This window comes from Oncorhynchus gorbuscha, linkage group LG09 (genome assembly GCF_021184085.1).
Source record: "Oncorhynchus gorbuscha isolate QuinsamMale2020 ecotype Even-year linkage group LG09, OgorEven_v1.0, whole genome shotgun sequence".
NCBI classification, from domain to species: domain Eukaryota; kingdom Metazoa; phylum Chordata; class Actinopteri; order Salmoniformes; family Salmonidae; genus Oncorhynchus; species Oncorhynchus gorbuscha.
The window spans coordinates 82,026,122-82,045,238 of NC_060181.1; the positions used below are offsets into that span (position 1 = coordinate 82,026,122).

The window sequence follows — 19,117 nt, forward strand, 5'->3', positions numbered from 1 at the left end:
TTGTGCAAGTTCTCCCACTTAAAAAGATGAGAGAGGCCTGTAATTTTCATCATAGGTACACTTCAACTATGACAGACAAAATGAGAAAAAAAATCCAGAAAATCACATTGTAGGATTTTTAATGAATTTATTTGCAAATTATGGTGGAAAACAAGTATTTGGTCACCTACAAACAAGCAAGATTTCTGGCTCTCACAGACCTGTAACTTTGGCTCCTCTTTCCTCCACTCATTACCTGTATTAATGGCACCTGTTTGAACTTGTTATTGGTATAAAAGACACCTGTCCACATCCTCAAACAGTCGCACTCCAAACTCCACTATGGCCAAGACCAAAGAGCTGTCAAAGGATACCAAAAACAAAATTGTAGACCTGCACCAGGCTGGGAAGACTTAGTCTGCAATAGGTAAGCAGCTTGGTTTGAAGAAATCAACTGTGGGAGCAATTATTAGGAAATGGAAGACATACAAGACCACTGATAATCTCCCTCGATCTGGGGCTCCACGCTAGATCTCACCCCGTGGGGTCAAAATGATCACAAGAACGGTGAGCAAAAATCCCAGAACCACACGGGGGACCTAGTGAATGACCTGCAGAGAGCTGGGACCAAAGTAACAAAGCCTACCATCAGTAACACACTACGCCGCCAGGGACTCAAATACTGCAGTGCCAGACGTGTCCCCCTGCTTAAGCCAGTACATGTCCAGGCCCGTCTGAAGTTTGCTAGAGAGCATTTGGATGATCCAGAAGAAGATTGGGAGAATGTCATATGGTCAGATGAAACCAAAATATAACTTTTTGGTAAAAACTCAACTCGTTGTGTTTGGAGAACAAAGAATGCTGAGTTGCATCCAAAGAACACCATACCTACTGTGAAGCATGGGGGTGGAAACGTCATGCTTTGGGGCTGTTTTTCTGCAAAGTACCAGGACGACTGATCCGTGTAAAGGAAAGAATGAATGGGGCCATGTATCGTGAGATTTATGAGTAAAAACCTCCTTCCATCAGCAAGGGCATTGAAGATGAAACGTGGCTGGGTCGTTCAGCATGACAATGATCCCAAACACACCGCCCGGGCAACGAAGGATTGGCTTCATAAGAAGCATTTCAAGGTCCTGGGGTGGCCTAGCCAGTCTCCGGATCTCAACCCCATAGAAAATCTTTGGAGGGAGTTGAAAATCTCTGTTGCCCAGCAGTATTAACAGTTTTGAGAAACTTTTGTTATTGACCAAATACTTATTTTCCACCATAATTTGCAAATACTAAATACTTTTTTGTCCCACTGTATATGTTGAAGAGGGTGGGGCTTAAGCTGCATCCCTGTCTCCCCCCATGGCCCTGTGGGAAGAAATGTGTGTGCTTTTTACCTATTTTAACTGCACAATTGTTGTTTGTGTACATGGAATTTATAATGTTTGTTTTTCCCCAACACCACTTTCCATCAATTTGTATAGCAGACCCTCATGCCAAATTGAGTCGAAGGCATTTTTTAAATCAACGAAGCATGAGAAGACTTTGCCTTTGTTTTGGATAGTTTGTTTGTCAATTAGGGTGTGCAATGTGAATACGTGGTCTGTCGTGCGATAATTTGGTAAAAAGCTAATTTGACATTTGCTCAGTACATTATTTTCACAGAGGAAATGGACAAGTCTGCTGTTAATGAAAATGCAGAGGATTTTCCCAATGCTGCTGTTAATGCATATTGGGGTCAAATTTGTCTCCACTTTTGTGGATTGGGGTGATCAGTCCTTGTTTTCAAATATTGGGGAAGATGCCAGAGCTAAGGATGATGTTAGTTTTAGTATAGCCAATTGGAATTTGTTGTCTATATATTTGATCATTTCATTGAGGATACCATCAACACCACAGGCCTTTTTGGGTTGGAGGGTTTTTATTTAGTCCTGTAGTTCATTCAAGGTTATTGGAGAATCCAGTGGGTTCTGGTAGTCTTTAATAGTTGATTCTAAGATTTGTATTTGATCATGTATATGTTTTTGCTATTTGTTCTTTGTTATAGAGCCAAAAAGATTGGAGAAGTGGTTTACCCATACATCTCCATTTTGGATAGATAATTCTTTGTGTTTAGTGTTTTCCAGTTTTCCCAGAAGTGGTGAGACTATATGGATTCTTCAATATATTGAGCTGATTTCTGACGTGCTGTTCCCTCTTTTTCCGTAGTGTATTTCTGTATTGTTTTAGTGTTTCACCAAACTGAGGTTTTCCGGGTCTTTGTTTTTGGTTGGACAGGTTTCTCAATTTCTTAAATTTGTGTATTCTTCATCAAACCATTTGTCATTGTGTTTTTATTTGACATTTTTGGATTTGATAGGGCAGCTGAGAGATCAAATATAAGCTGTTTTACTGCCCAGTTTACTCCTTCACTATTACAGTGGAATATTTTATACAGGAAGTTGTCTAAAAGGGATTGAATTTGTTGTTGTCTAATTGTTTTTTTGGGTAGGTTTCCAAACATTACTTCCATCTATAGCATTTCTTAATATTACTCACTTCCTTTGGCTTTGATGCCTCATGAATGAGTATTGCTCTGTTCAAGTAGATTGTGATTGTGATTTTGTGATTTTGTGATTTTTGTGGTCCTTCTGTAGCTCAGTTGGTAGAGCATGGTGCTTGTAATGCCAGGGTAGTGGGTTCGATTCCCGGGACCACCCATACGTAGAATGTATGCACACATGACTGTAAGTCGCTTTGGATAAAAGCGTCCGCTAAATGGCATATATTATATTATTATTATATTATTTTGCTGTGGTCTGATAGGGGTGTAAGTGGGCTGACTGTGAACACTCTGAGAGACTCTGGGTTGAGGTCAGTGATAGAGTAGTCTACAGTACTACTGCCAAGAGATGAGCTATAGGTGTACCTACCATAGGAGTCCCCTCGAAGCCTAACATTGACTATGGACATACCCGGCGTGCGACAGAGCTGCAGGAGTTGTGACTTGTTTTTGATGGTTATGATGTCATAGTTGTGTCAAGGGGGGCATATGGGGGAGGGAATGCTGTCACCTCCAGGCAGGTGTTTGTCCCCTTGTGTGCTGAGGGTGTCAGGTTCTTGTCTGGTTCTGGCATTTAGGTTGACACAGACTAGTAAATTCTCTCCCTGGAAGAGAATTGATTGATTTCCCCCTCCAAGATAGCATTTAGGTTGTCACAGACCAGTACATTCTCTCCCTGGAAATGATTGATTTCCCCCTCCAGGATGGAGAAGCTGTCTTCATTAAAGTATGGGGATTCTAGTGGGGGGATATAGGGGATTCTAGTGGGGGGATATAGGGGATTCTAGATTCTAGTGGGGGGATATAGGGGATTCTATATAGGGATGTGGGGGATATAGGGGATTCTAGTGGGGGATATAGGGGATTCTAGTGGGGGGATATAGGGGATTCTAGTGGGGGGATATAGGGGATTCTAGTGGGGGATATAGGGGATTCTAGTGGGGGGATATAGGGGATTCTAGTGGGGGGATATAGGTAGCACACAGGAGGACATTTTTCTCTGTTGAGGTCATTTCCTTTTGAATTTCTAGCCAAATGTAAAATGTTCCTGTTTTGATTAATTTAATAGATTTAGTTAGGTCTGCTCTTTACCAAATTAGCATACCCCCCGAGTCCCTTCCCTGTTTCACACTTGATAGTTTAGTGGATGGGACTACCAGCTCTCTGTATGGGGCAACCAGTGGGTCCGTCTCCTCTATACCAGGTTTACTTGTAGGATGACGATGTCTGTATTACCGATTTCTTTGATGAAGTCCAGGTTCCTGATTTTTAGGCCAAATGCAGATGACCTCAGACCTGGGGTATTCCAGGATGAGATAGTGAAGGCTTTGTGTTCCATAAAGTGTCCAATGTTGTTGATCGTGTGGTTTGGCCTCAGGCCAGTAAGTGTGAGCAGAGCCTGCTGAGCATCTGGTACATGCCATTGGCTTGGTCTAGTGTAAGAGTGGGGGTTGGGCCTGTTTGCCCGCTCACTGCCTGGGCATATGTGTAACTTCCATGTTGAGACCCTCTTTGCGGGGGTGGGGTGCATGGGGTGGGAAGGAGGGGCATAGGTCTGATCTGAGGGGGCCTAAATGGGTTGTTGGCATGGTTGATTGGTGGAGGTGTATGTGGCTGGTGGTGTTGTGGTCTGGATGTAGGTCCTCTCGGCATGGGTCCTCTATGTGTAGGTCCAGGGGGGGTCCCGCAGGTTTGGGAGTGTCGCTGGTCTGGATGGGGTGTCCATTGATTTGTTGCCCCTGTGTGAAGTGTTGGGGCTGCGTTTGAGAGCGATGTCCTTTAGAGTCCGGGCAAAGGTGGGCACTGCTGCCTTGTATAGATTGACCTGGTCATAGATTCTGTTCATAGATGCTCCAGGGTGGAGTGGTCGGCCAGGAAAACTTTTGGTTTTGAGGCACTGTCATGGGAAATACTTGCGTTTACCTGCTGTATGGTAGCAGGGTGGTAAGTCTTTCGTGGTAGCAAATCAAATTTTATTTGTCACATACATATGGTTAGCAGATGTTAATGCGAGTATAGCGAAATGCTTGTGCTTCTAGCTCCGACCATGCAATAATATCTAACAAGTAATTTAACCTAACAATTTCACAACAACTACCTTGTATACACAAGTGTAAATGAATGAATAAGAATATGTACATATAAATATATGGATGAGTGATGGCCGAACGGCATAGGCAAGATGCAGTAGATGGTATAGAGTACAGTATATACATATGAGATGAGTAATGTAGGGTATGTAAACATTATATAAAGAGGCTAGTGATACATTTATTACATCAATTTTTCCATTATTAAAGTGGCTAGAGTTGAGTCAGTATGTTGGCAGCAGCCCCTCAATGTTAGTGATGACTGTTTAACAGTCTGATGGCCTTGAGATAGAAGCTGTTTTTCAGTCTCTCGGTCCCAGCTTTGATGCACCTGTACTGACCTTCTGGAGGATAGTGGGGTGAACAGGCAGTGGCTCGGGTGGTTGTTGTCCTTGATGATCTTTATGGCCTTTCTGTGACTTCGGGTGGTGTAGTTATTCTGGAGGGCAGGTAGTTTGCCCCCGGTGATGCGTTGTGCAGACCTCACTATCCTCTGGAGAGCCTTGCGGTTGTGGGCGGAGCAGTTGCCGTATCAGGCGGTGATACAGCCCGACAGGATGCTCTCGACTGTGCATCTGTTTGTTTTTGGTGACAAGCCAAATTTTTTTCAGCTTCCTGAGGTTGAAGAGGTGCTGCTGCGCCACCTTCACGACGCTGTCTGTGTGGGTGGACCATTTCAGTTTGTCCGTGATGTGTACGGCGAGTAACTTAACTTCCCACCTTCTCCACTACTGCCTTGTCGATGTGGATAGCGGGCTGCTCCCTCTGCTGTTTCCTGAAGTCCACGGTCATCTAGCAGGGTGGAGATAAGCACTTGTGCATTGGGGAAAGTAGAAGAAGCTTTTTCAATCACTCCCTTCAGTGCTGTGTCCACCCTTTCCTTCTGTGTTCTCAGATTGTTTGTGTCTGTGTGTAATATTATGTGGCTAGGTGAACCTAGTTGGTCCTCAGACAGAAGGTCTAGGGCATGCTGGGTGTTTGGACACCAGAGTTTAGACGCACTGTGTTTGGGAGAAACAAAAATTGTATATATTTCCTGTTTGAGTACAATCTGTGTCTTGTGTATGTCCTCAGTGTGTGCGTGTGTGGGGGGGGGGGGTTCAGGAGGGCTATCAGGGTGGCTGACGGGGGGGTGCTCAAAGGGGATGAGGTCCTCTGGGCTTGGGGTTCTTCATTTGTCTGTTCTGCTGTGATGTTGATGCTATGGTCAGGGTCTGGTGTGGACTGTTCTGCTGTGGTGTCAAGACTTTTGTCAGGAGCTGAGGTGGGCTGGTCTGCTGGCTTCGCTGCGGAGGTGGCCACCTCTAGTGGGTTGTTCTGTCACACGCCATCCCTCTAACCCTCTCCTCTAGCAGTCTGATCCTCTCCTCTAGTGCTCTGTTCTTCTCCTGCTCTTGATTTTTATATTGTTGAAGTTGTCTCACTCCTATCTTATTTATCTTATCTATCTTATCTATCTTATCTATCTAAATGCACTTATAGAGGCCTCTTACATCAGATGATGTCACAACATGCTGTACAGAAACCCAGCCTAAAACCCCAAACAGCAACAATGCAGGTGTAGAAGCACGGTTGTTAGGAATAACTCCCTAGGAAGAAACCTAGAGAGGAACCAGGCTATGATGGGTGGCCAGTCCTCTTCTATCCATCTTGTATTCTCTTCTCTATCTGGTATTCTTTCATCTACCCATCTACCGATCCATCTCGTGTTCTCTCCTCTATCGATCTAGTGTTATCAGTCCAGGGGGGTTCTGATCTATGCGGTAGCAAGGGGTGGTGTAAACAGAGGAAGAGTCAGCTTTAAAAAATATATATATATTTTAATGTTCATAGAATGGCACTCGGATGGTTCAAGAAAGGGAAACAAAATCCTAGTTCGGTTCAGAGCACTTCACTTACAAACCAAAGATCGTTTTGATAATCAACAAAATAATCTCTTTTGTGACTAAGCTTGGCTTTGGCTCGCAGCTACGGGAATCACTCACGCACATTCATCTTTTAATCCATTTTGTCTTGGTCTCTCAATGTCCTGTTCTTTCCTTGTTTCTTTGTTCTATTTTTTTTACATTTTATTTATTTATTTATTTCACCTTTTATTTAACCAGGTAGGCAAGTTGAGAACAAGTTCTCATTTACAATTGCAACCTGGCCAAGATAAAGCAAAGCAGTTCGACACATACAACAACACAGAATTACACATGGAATAAAAAATAAAAAAAGTCAATAATACAGTAGAAAAATAAGTCTATATACAATGTGAGCAAATGAGGTGAGATAAGGGAGGTAAAGGCAACAAAAAAAGGCCATGGCGGCGAAGTAAATACAATATAGGAAGTAAAACACTCAAATGGTAGATATGCAGCGGAAGAATAGAAATATTAGGGTGCAAAGGAGCAAAATAAATAAATACAGCAGGGGAAGAGGTAGTTGTTTGGGCTAAATTATAGATGGGCTATGTACAGGTGCAGTAATCTGTGAGCTGCTCTGACAGCTGGTGCTTAAAGCTAGTGAGGGAGATAAGTGTTTCCAGTTTCAGAGATTTATGTAGTTTGTTCCAGTAATTGGCAGCAGAGAACTGGAAGGAGAGGCGGCCAAAGGAAGAATTGGTTTTGGGGGTGACCAGAGAGCGATACCTGCTGGAGTGCGGGCTACAGGTGGGTGATGCTATGGTGACCAGTGAGCTAAGGGGGGACTTTACCTAGCAGGGTCTTGTAGATGACATGGAGCCAGTGGGTTTGGCGACGAGTATGAAGCGAGGGCCAGCCAACGAGAGCGTACAGGTCGCAATGGTGGGTAGTATATGGTGCTTTGGTGACAAAAGGGATTGCACTGTGATAGACTGCATCCAATTTGTTGAGTAGGGTATTGGAGGCTATTTGGTAAATGACATCGCCGAAGTCGAGGATTGGTAGGATGGTCAGTTTTACGAGGGTATGTTTGGCAGCATGAGTGAAGGATGCTTTGTTGCGAAATAGGAAGCCAATTATAGATTTAATTTTGGATTGGAGACGTTTGATGTGAGTCTGGAAGGAGAGTTTACAGTCTAACCAGACACCTAGGTATTTGTAGTTGTCCACATATTCTAAGTCAGAACCGTCCAGAGTAGTGATGTTGGACAGGCGGGCAGGTGCAGGCAGCAATCGGTTGAAGAGCATGCATTTAGTTTTACTTGTATTTAAGAGCAATTGGAGGCCACGGAGTGAAAGTTGTATGGCATTGAAGCTCGACTGGAGGGTTATTAACACAGTGTCCAAAGAAGGGCCAGAAGTATACAGAATGGTGTCATCTGCGTAGAGGTGGATCAAAGACTCACCAGCAGCAAGAGTGACATCATTGATATATACAGAGAAGAGAGTCGGTCCAAGAATTGAACCCTGTGGCACCCCCATAGAGGCTTTCAGAGGCTCGGACAACAGGCCCTCCGATTTGACACACTGAACTCTGTCAGAGAAGTAGTTGGTTAACCAGGCGAGGCAATCATTTGAGAAACGAAGGCTATCGAGTCTGCCAATGAGGATGTGGTGATTGACAGAGTCGAAAGCCTTGGCCAGGTCAATGAATACGGCTGCACAGTATTGTTTCTTATCGATGGCAGTTACGATATTGTTTAGGACCTTGAACGTGACTGAGATGCACCCATGACCAGCTCTGAAACCAGATTGCATAGCGGAGAAGGTATGGTGGGATTCGAAATGGTTGGTATTCTGTTTGTTGACTTGGCTTTCGAAGATCTTAGAAAGGCAGGGTAGGATAGATATTGGTCTGTAGCAGTTTGGGTCAAGAGTGTCCACCTCTTTGAAGAGGGGGATGACCGCAGCTGCTTTCCAATCTTTCTGAATCTCAGATGACACGAAAGAAAGGATGAACAGGCTAATAATAGGGGTTTCAACAATTTTGGCAGATAATTTTAGAAAGAAAGGGTCCAGATTGTCTAGCCCGGCTGATTTGTAGGGGTCCAGATTTTGCAGCTCTTTCAGAACATCAGCTGACTGGATTTGGGAGAAGGAGAAATGGGGAAGGCTTGGGCGAGTTGCTGTGGGGGGTGCAGTGCTGTTGACCGGGGTAGGGGTAGCCAGGTGGAAAGCATGGCCAGCCGTAGAAAAAATGCTTTTTGAAATGTTCAATTATAGTGGAATTATCGGTGGTGACAGTGTTTCCTATCTTCAGTGCAGTGGGCAGCTGGGAGGAGGTGTTCTTATTCTCCATGGACTTTACAGTGTCCCAGAACTTTTGAGTTGTGTTGCAGGAAGCAAATTTCAGCTTGAAAAAGCTAGCCTTGGCTTTTCTAACTGTCTGTGTACATCGGTTTCTAGCTTCCCTGAAAAGTTGCATATCATGGGGTATGTTCGATGCTAATGCATAACGCCATAGGATGTTTTTGTGTTAGTTAAGGGCAGTCAGGTCTGGAGAGAACCAAGGGCTATATCTGTTCCTGGTTCTAAATTTCTTGAATGGGGCATGCTTATTTAAAATGGTGAGGAAGTCATTAAAAAAAAACAGGCATCCTCTACTGACTGCATGAGGTCAATATCCTTCCAGGATACCCCGGCCAGGTCGATTAGAAAGGCCTGCTCACTGAAGTGTTTCAGGGAGCGTTTGACAGTGATGAGTGGAGGTCGTTTGACCGCTGACCCATTACGGAAGCAGGCAATGAGGCAGTGATCACTGAGATCTTGGTTGAAACCCGCAGAGGTGTATTTAGAGGGCAAGTTGGTTAGGATGATATCTATGCGGGTGCCCGTGTTTACGGCTTTGGGGTGGTACCTGGTAGGTTCATTGACAATTTGTGTGAGATTGAGGGCATCAAGCTTAGACTGTAGGATGGCTGGGGCGTTAAGCATCTTCCAGTTTAGGTCGCTTAGCAGCACGAGCTCTGAAGATAGATGGGGGGGCAATCAGCTCACATATGGTGTCCAGAGCACAGCTGGGGGCAGAGGGTGGTCTATAGCAGGCGGCAACGGTGAGAGACTTGTTTTTAGAGAGGTGTATTTTTAAAAGTAGAAGTTCAAATTGTTTGGGTACAGACCTGGATAGTAGGACAGAACTCTGCAGGCTATCTTTGCAGTAGATTGCAACACTGCCCCCTTTGGCCGTTCTATCTTGTCTGAAAATGTTGTAGTTAGGGATGAAGATTTCAGAATTTTTGGTGGTCTTCCTTATGCCAGGATTCAGACACGGCTAGAACATCCAGGTTGGCAGAATGTGCTAAAGCAGTGAATAAAACAAACTTAGGGATGAGGCTTCTAATGTTAACATGCATGAAACCAAGGCTTTTACAGTTATAGAATTCATCAAAAGAAAGCACCTGGGGAATAGGAGTGGAGGTAGGCATTGCAGGGCCTGGATTCACCTCTACATCAACAGAGGAGGAGTAGGATAAGGGTACGGCTAAAAGCTATGAGAATTGGTCGTCTAGAACGTCTGGAGCAGAGAGTAAAAGGAGGTTTCTGGGAGCGATAAAATAGCTTCAAGGTATAATGTACAGATAAAGGTATGGTAGGATGTGAATACAGTGGAGTAACCTAGTTATATGCAACTAAAGTTCTCCTCATTTAACCCCCCCCTTCTCCTTTCTTCTCTTTTTTCCTAGTGTGTAATTTCTTCACTTGCACTGGTGATAAGGGGTGTGTTCAGGGAATCCTGTGTAGTCAGCACAGATTCCCTGAGGGCCTCTTCCCCTTTGACTCCCATTTACCCCCATACCTCTGGATGATTCACCCTATCAGTATTCTCTCCTCTCTCTCATATTCTGAGGGAGTGTGTGCTGGGCTGCGATGACTCAGCCCTTTATCTCGGTCCATCCTCCCATGCATGCATGACTGCTCTTTGCTCCTCACCTCAGCCTATTATTTTTGACTGATTCTATAAGCTAGAATTCTACCAATGATTGATTTGTATCACCTTTAGTCTTTTGCATAGTTTTATCCTGAGCATGTACCTGACCAGGAAACCATCTTGACACTAGTGATATGTAAAGATCTGTGTCTTAAAAAGTGATAGGCAAATGAGATGTTTTCTAATTGCTATTATTATCAGTCCTGCGGAGACCGCACCATGAATCTCCATGACTACGGGATGCTGTTGCCATGCGGCATCGACCGTTTCCGAGGGGTGGAGTTTGTGTGTTGCCCAGCGGAGACACAGCGCGAGTCAGACAGTGTGGAGCTGACTGAGTCTGATGTGTGGTGGGGTGGAGACGAGACTGAATATACCGATAACAAGTACGCACGCACAAACACAATGCATACACACAATGCGTGCACACATAAAGGGGCAAGCACAGATGCATACAGGCAGACACAAACATCCAGACATTTAAGCACACACACACACATCATCTTAAATACTTAAGTTCCTAAACCAGTGGTTAAATCCTTTTGACAGATAACCTGCACAACCAGATAGACTCACGTTCCACCCTCTCTCCCTATAGCATGCCTCGCCAGGCGGATCAGGGGGCTGTCACCACTGAGGAGGATGACGAAGAGGATGCCTTTGACAGAGACGAGGACGGAGATGGTCTTGAGGATGATGATGATGAAGACGATGAGGATGACGTGACCGATGAACGGGACAGTGCTGAAGGCACCTCCAACATCGCCATGACAACCACCACCACGACCACCACTGAGTCGGTTGAGGAAGTCGTCAGAGGTAAGAACAAGCCATGGATTGAAAGAGATGATAACTTGTTTGTTTATTTTTTTTTCCAAGGATTTGTGGAGAGGTTTCAAAGGTGGAGAAGATGTGTGTATGTTTGAACATACTGTGTAAACACACCCAGTGTGTGTGATTGCTCTGTGTGAGTGTGTGTTTTAAGAGTGTGTGTCTTTCTCAGAGGTGTGTTGGGCGCGTGCTGAGTCGGGCCCGTGCCATGCCATTCTGGAGCGTTGGTACTTCGTGCCAGAGAAGGGCACCTGTGCCCCCTTCCTCTTTGGAGGGTGTGGGGGCAACCGGAATAACTTTGACTCAGAGGAGTACTGCCTGTCTGTCTGCAGCACCAGTGTGTGTAAGTCCCTGGACTGGACCCCCGATATGGACCTCTAGGCCCCTTGCCTTGGGGACTATAACACCTGCTGTCTGCTTCTGAGCTGTCTGCCTCTGAGCTGTCTGTCTGTCTAACACAGTCTACCTGTCTGTCTGATGGCTCTTAGACACTTGAACCACAAGTGATGTACTACCTACTCTGAAAGGGGAAGATGTTTCAGTTCTATACTGAACAAAAATATAAAAACAACATGCAACAATTTCAAAGATTTTACTGAGTTACAGTTCATATAAGGAAATCAGTCAATTGACATAAATTCATTAGGCTTTAATCTATCGATTTCACATGACTGGGAATACAGATATCCATTTTATTGGTCACAGATACTTAAAAAAACTAAATGTAGATGTGTGAATAAGAAAAGCAGTCAGTATCTGGTGTGACCATCATTTGCCTCATGCAGAGCGGCACATATTATTTGAATAGAGTTTATCAGACTGTTGTCCCATTCTTCTTCAATGGCCTCTCCCTCAACTTGACACGTCTGTGGCATTGTGTTGTGTGACAAAACTGCACATTTGAGTGGTATTTGTCCCCAGCGCAAGGTGCACCTGCGTAATGATCATGCTGTTTAATCAGCTTCTTGATATAAAACACCTGTCGGGTGGATGGATTATCTTGGCAAAGGAGAAATGCTCACTAACAGTGATGTAAACACATTTGTGCACAAAATTAATGACTTGATGTTCTAACCGGTTTAACCTAACAGCAGCAGTGTCTCTAAGTGTGTGTGTGTGTGTGTGTGTTCGTGCGTATGTCAGTTGGTTGAGTCTCTGCCTGTTTCCCAGCCCCAGCCTGGCTGTTCCACTCTTTTCCGACACTTTCCGCGCAGTTAAGCACGCCTACCCTGATCCTGACTAGGCAGAATTTCCAGTCTCCCTTATCTCGTACATGCATACACACCCACACACAAAAACATGTCAAGGCAGACTGGTATATCACCTGTCTCTCTGGGTGGTTCACCTGTTTCTCTACCTGTTTGTCTGTCTGTGCGGTTGACCTGTCTCTCCACCTGTCTGTCTGTGTGGCTGACCTGTTTCTCTACCTGTCTGTCTGTGCGGTTGACCTGTCTCTCCACCTGTCTGCCAGGTCTACCTGTCTTTGTGTGTTTGACCTGTCTCTCTACCTGTCTGTGTGGTTGACCGGTCTCTCTACCTGTCTGTGTGTGTGGTTGACCTGTCTCTACCTGTCTGTCTGTCTGTGTGGTTCACCTGTCTGCCAGGTCTACCTGTCTGTCTGTGTGGTTGACCGGTCTCTCTACCTGACTGCCAGGTCTACCTGTCTGTCTGTGTGGTTGACCTGTCTCTCTCTACCTGACTGCCAGGTCTACCTGTCTGTCTGTGTGGTTGACCTGTCTCTCTACACCTGACTGCCAGGTCTACCTGTCTGTCTGTGTGGTTGACCTGTCTCTCTACACCTGACTGCCAGGTCTACCTGTCTGTCTGTGTGGTTGACCTGTCTCTCTACACCTGACTGCCAGGTCTACCTGTCTGTCTGTGGGGTTGACCTGTTTCTCTACCTGACTGCCAGGTTTACCTGTCTGTCTGTGTGGTTGACCTGTCTCTACCTGACTGCCAGGTCTGTCTGTGTGGTTGACCTGTCTCTCTACCTGACTGCCAGGTCTGTCTGTGTGGTTGACTTGTCTCTCTACCTGACTGCCAGGTCTGTCTGTGTGGTTGACCTGTCTCTCTACCTGACTGCCAGGCCTGTCTGTCTGTCTGTGTGGTTGACCTGTTTCTCTACCTGACTGCCAGGTCTACCTGTCTGTCTGTGTGGTTGACCTGTCTCTACCTGACTGCCAGGTCTGTCTGTGTGGTTGACCTGTCTCTCTACCTGACTGCCAGGTCTGTCTGTGTGGTTGACCTGTCTCTCTACCTGACTGCCAGGTCTGTCTGTGTGGTTGACCTGTCTCTCTACCTGACTGCCAGGCCTGTCTGTCTGTCTGTGTGGTTGACCTGTCTCTCTACACCTGACTGCCAGGTCTACCTGTCTGTCTGTGTGGTTGACCTGTCTCTCTACACCTGACTGCCAGGTCTACCTGTCTGTCTGTGGGGTTGACCTGTTTCTCTACCTGACTGCCAGGTTTACCTGTCTGTCTGTGTGGTTGACCTGTCTCTACCTGACTGCCAGGTCTGTCTGTGTGGTTGACCTGTCTCTCTACCTGACTGCCAGGTCTGTCTGTGTGGTTGACCTGTCTCTCTACCTGACTGCCAGGTCTGTCTGTGTGGTTGACTTGTCTCTCTACCTGACTGCCAGGTCTGTCTGTGTGGTTGACCTGTCTCTCTACCTGACTGCCAGGCCTGTCTGTCTGTCTGTGTGGTTGACCTGTTTCTCTACCTGACTGCCAGGTCTACCTGTCTGTCTGTGTGGTTGACCTGTCTCTACCTGACTGCCAGGTCTGTCTGTGTGGTTGACCTGTCTCTCTACCTGACTGCCAGGTCTGTCTGTGTGGTTGACCTGTCTCTCTACCTGACTGCCAGGCCTGTCTGTCTGTCTGTGTGGTTGACCTGTTTCTCTACCTGACTGCCAGGTCTACCTGTCTGTCTGTGTGGTTGACCTGTCTCTACCTGACTGCCAGGTCTGTCTGTGTGGTTGACCTGTCTCTCTACCTGACTGCCAGGTCTGTCTGTGTGGTTGACCTGTCTCTCTACCTGACTGCCAGGTCTGTCTGTGTGGTTGACCTGTCTCTCTACCTGACTGCCTGGCCTGTCTGTCTGTCTGTGTGTTCAGACCCTTAAAGTCTTAGTATAGTTTCAGATTACAGTGACAATAAGGTAGAAATGTGGGAGCAGGATTTGCCGCTGTTTAACCTTTGAGTGATCAAACAGTTACCTTTGGACCCTTTTGTGGAAATCCCCTTCCTCCTCTCCCAGTGCCCACCACGGCCCCCTCCCCCCCTGGCGCGGTGGACCGTTACCTGGAGTCTCCCGGAGACGACAGCGAACACGCCAACTTCCAGCAGGCCAAGGAGAGTCTGGAGGCCAAGCACCGCGAGAGGATGTCTCAGGTATGTGTGTATGAGAGTGAGAGAGAAAATTAGCCTGTGTGTTTGTGAAAGAGGGAGAACTTATGGGGGAGAGGGGTCCCTTCTCTGATGTGAACTATGGACAATAAGGGAGTTCACTACACTACCCACAATCCTCTGATGTGTGACTGACGTGTCTCGCCAGGTGATGAGAGAGTGGGAGGAAGCAGAGAGACAAGCCAAGAGTCTCCCTCGCGCTGACAAGAAGGCAGTCATCCAGGTACACTACCTTGTGCGTGCGTGCGTGTGTGTATGTGTGTGAGTGCATTCTAGTGTGTGTTAATTTTTTTGTGTGCAGCACTTCCAGGAGAAGGTGGAGGCCCTGGAGCAGGAGGCAGCAGGAGAGAGGCAGCAGCTGGTGGAGACCCACATGGCTCGGGTGGAGGCCCTGCTCAACAGCCGCCGCCACATGGCCCTGGAGAACTACCTCGGCTCCCTGCAGGCCAACCCACCCAGGGTACATATACACAGTGCATTCGGGAGTGTTCAGACCCCTTGACTTTTTCAACATTTTGTTACATTATAGCCTTATTCTAAAATGGATTGAATTGTTTTTCCCCCCACATCAATCTACACACAATACCACAGAAGAACAAAGCAAAAACGGGTTTTTAGACATTTTTGCAAATGTATTTAAAAAAATCACATTTACATAAGTATTCAGACCCTTTACTCAGTAAATTGTTAAAGCATCTTTGGCAGCCTCGGGTCTTCTTGGGTATGACGCTACAAGCTTGGCACACCTGTATTTGGGGAGTTTTTCTCCCATTCTTCTCTGCAGATCCTCTTGGATGGGAAGTGTCACTGCACAGCTATTTTCAAGTCTCTCCAGAGATGTTTGATCAGGTTCAAGTCTGTGCTCTGCCTGGGCCACTCAAGGACATTCAGAGACTTGTCCCGAAGCCACTCTTCCATTGTTTTGGCTGTGTGCTTAGGGTCGTTGTCCTGTTGGAAGGTGAACCTTCACCCCGGTCTGAGGTCCGGAGCGCTCTGGAGAAAGTTTTCATTAAGAATCTCTCTGTACTTTGCGCCGTTCATCTTTCCCTTGATCCTGACTAGTCTTCCAGTCCCTGATGCTGGAAAAACATCCCCACGGCATGATGCTGCCACCACGATGCCTCACTGTACGGATGGTGCAAGGGTTCTTTCAGACGTGGCGCTTAGCATTATGGTGGAGAAATTACAAGATGATGTTATAATACTACCATTTATGCAATAGAACAGGGTTCCATTAGTACTCGCTTATCTGTGTCAGTGTGAACTGAGAGGAGCCTTTGAGGCTCAATGCTGGCAATTGATTTCCGAATGGTTTGGTGATAAAACCTACAGCATGCATTCCATAGAATGAGTTGGTGTTTATGTACCAGGGAGAGATGGCTCAGGTATGGATAATGATGAGAGGAACCTTGTCTCGGGCCAAACTCTGGTTTCTGTACAATAAGAACAGTCTTCACGGCAAATGCTTTCTGGCTGGGGGATACTCCTTTCTCATATCTGTTGTTTGTCATGTAGACTAAGGGGTGTGTGTGTGTGTGTGTGTGTGTGTGTGTGTGTGTGTGTGTGTGTGTGTGTGTGTGTGTGTGTGTGTGTGTGTGTGTGTGTGTGTGTGTGTGTGTGTGTGTGTGTGTGTGTGTGTGTGTGTGTGTGTGTGTGTGTCTTTGCTATAAAATATATTTGTATTCTGTGTGTCAGGGCTTTCAACCAAACAGTCAAGAGTGTTGGGTTGACCAGCCTCGTTATTGCAGAGCACTCACATCATTCACTTATTAATAAGTGATTAAATATTTAGTTTAAGTATAACTCTGACTTGTGTGATAAGGTTGTCTCTCATTTGATAATATAGAAATAACCACCTCAGTATTCAGGCCAATGAGTTCAATCTCGGTTTCATCAAACCAGAGAATCTTGTTTCTCATAGTCAAGAGTCCTTTAGGTGCCTTTCAGAAAACTCCAAGCTGGTTGTCATGTGCATTTTACTGAGGAGTGGCTTCCGCCAGGCCACTTTTTTTGGAAAAAGTCAACGAGTCTAAATACTTTCCCAATGCACTGTACACCAGTGGAGGCTGCTGAGGAGATATCAGCTGGACGAGATTTTCTCTTAATAACAGCTGGAATGGAGCAAATGGAATCAATTTGATGTATTTGATACAATTCCACTCCAATGAAGTTCATTTCAAGAAAGATCAATGGAAACAGGATGCACCTGAGCACAATCCATTTTTAATACATTTAAAATAAAACTGTTTTCGCTTTGTCATTATGGGGTATTACGTGTAGATTGATGAGAAGAAAGAAAAATATTTAATCCATTTTAGAATAAGGCTGTAACGTAATACAATTTGGAAAAAGTCAACGAGTCTGAATACTTTCCCAATGCACTGTACACCAGTGGAGGCTGCTGAGGGGAGGACGGCTCTTAATAACAGCTGGAATGGAGCGAATGGAATCAATTTGATGTATTTGATACAATTCCACTTGTTCTGCTCCAGTCATTACCGCGAGCCTGTCCTCCCCAATTAAGGTGCAATCAACCTGCTGTGATCGATAAACGCTCTCACCATGCATAATGCACATATTACACTCAGTACACACTGTACACATTTACATTTACATTTAAGTCATTTAGCAGACGCTCTTATCCAGAGCGACTTACAAATTGGTGCATTCACCTTATGACATCCAGTGGGACAGTCACTTAACAATAGTGCATCTAAAACTTAGGGGGGGGTTGAGAGGGATTACTTATCCTATCCTAGGTATTCCTTAAAGAGGTGGGGTTTCAGGTGTCTCCGGAAGGTGGTGATTGACTCCGCTGTCCTGGCATCGTGAGGGAGTTTGTTCCACCATTGGGGGGCCAGGGCAGCGAACAGTTTTGACTGGGCTGAGCGGGAGCTGTACTTCCTCAGTGGTAGGGAGGCGAGCAGGCCAGAGGTGGATGAATGCAGTGCCCTTGTTTGGGTGTAGGGCCTGATCAGAGCCTGGAGGTACTGAGGTGCCGTTCCCCTCACAGCTCCGTAGGCAAGCACCATGGTCTTGTAGCGGATGCAAGCTTCAACTGGAAGCCAGTGGAGAGAACGGAGGAGCGGGGTGACGTGAGAGAACTTGGGAAGGTTGAACACCAGACGGGCTGCGGCGTTCTGGATGAGTTGAAGGGGTTTAATGGCACAGGCAGGGAGCCCAGCCAACAGCGAGTTGCAGTAATCCAGACGGGAGATGACAAGTGCCTGGATTAGGACCTGCGCCGCTTCCTGTGTGAGGCAGGGTCGTACTCTGCGGATGTTGTAGAGCATGAACCTACAGGAACGGGCCACCGCCTTGATGTTGGTTGAGAACGACAGGGTGTTGTCCAGGATCACGCCAAGGTTCTTGGCGCTCTGGGAGGAGGACACAATGGAGTTGTCAACCGTGATGGCGAGATCATGGAACGGGCAGTCCTTCCCCGGGAGGAAGAGCAGCTCCGTCTTGCCGAGGTTCAGCTTGAGGTGGTGATCCGTCATCCACACTGATATGTCTGCCAGACATGCAGAGATGCGATTCGCCACCTGGTCATCAGAAGGGGGAAAGGAGAAGATTAATTGTGTGTCGTCTGCATAGCAATGATAAGAGAGACCATGTGAGGTTATGACAGAGCCAAGTGACTTGGTGTATAGCGAGAATAGGAGAGGGCCAAGAACAGAGCCCTGGGGGACACCAGTGGTGAGAGCGCGTGGTGAGGAGACAGATTCACGCCACGCCACCTGGTAGGAGCGACCTGTCAGGTAGGACGCAATCCAAGCGTGGGCCGCGCCGGAGATGCCCAACTCTGAGAGGGTGGAGAGGAGGATCTGATGGTTCACAGTATCGAAGGCAGCCGACAGATCTAGAAGGATGAGAGCAGAGGAGAGAGAGTTAGCTTTAGCAGTGCGGAGCGCCTCCGTGATACAGAGGAGAGCAGTCTCAGTTGAATGACTAGTCTTGAAACCTGACTGATTTGGATCAAGAAGGTCATTCAGAGAGAGATAGCGGGAGAGCTGGCCAAGGACGGCCTGTTCAAGAGTTTTGGAGAGAAAAGAAAGAAGGGATACTGGTCTGTAATTGTTGACATCGGAGGGATCGAGTGTAGGTTTTTTCAGAAGGGGTGCAACTCTCGCTCTCTTGAAGACGGAAGGGACGTAGCCAGCGGTCAGGGATGAGTTGATGAGCGAGGTGAGGTAAGGGAGAAGGTCTCCGGAAATGGTCTGGAGAAGAGAGGAGGGGATAGGGTCAAGCGGGCAGGTTGTTGGGCGGCCGGCCGTCACAAGACGCGAGATTTCATCTGGAGAGAGAGGGGAGAAAGAGGTCAGAGCACAGGGTAGGGCAGTGTGAGCAGAACCAGCGGTGTCGTTTGACTTAGCAAACGAGGATCGGATGTCGTCGACCTTCTTTTCAAAATGGTTGACGAAGTCATCTGCAGAGAGGGAGGA

General features: G+C 46.5%; 2 protein-coding genes across 5 annotated transcripts in view; both read left to right on the forward strand.

The window, feature by feature from the left end:
• The window catches only part of LOC124044151 (cystathionine beta-synthase-like), an 882,911-nt gene that overhangs the window by 774,747 nt on the left and 89,047 nt on the right, over window positions 1-19,117 (forward strand). The gene's annotated exons all lie outside the window — the stretch shown is intronic.
• LOC124044150 (amyloid-beta A4 protein-like) overlaps window positions 1-19,117 on the forward strand; it is a 56,721-nt gene that overhangs the window by 24,718 nt on the left and 12,886 nt on the right. For 3 of the 4 annotated variants that reach the window (XR_006840439.1, XR_006840438.1, XM_046363639.1), the window contains exons 5-10: window positions 10,639-10,823; window positions 11,036-11,256; window positions 11,441-11,611; window positions 14,524-14,657; window positions 14,821-14,895; window positions 14,974-15,132. Coding sequence is in view for 2 of the 4 variants with exons in the window: in XM_046363639.1 (XP_046219595.1) it covers window positions 10,639-10,823; window positions 11,036-11,256; window positions 11,441-11,611; window positions 14,524-14,657; window positions 14,821-14,895; window positions 14,974-15,132 (945 nt within the window). In the remaining 2 variants the exon portion in view is untranslated. The remainder of the gene's footprint in view (window positions 1-10,638; window positions 10,824-11,035; window positions 11,257-11,440; window positions 11,612-14,523; window positions 14,658-14,820; window positions 14,896-14,973; window positions 15,133-19,117) is intronic. The other variant, XM_046363640.1, reaches the window with a different exon arrangement.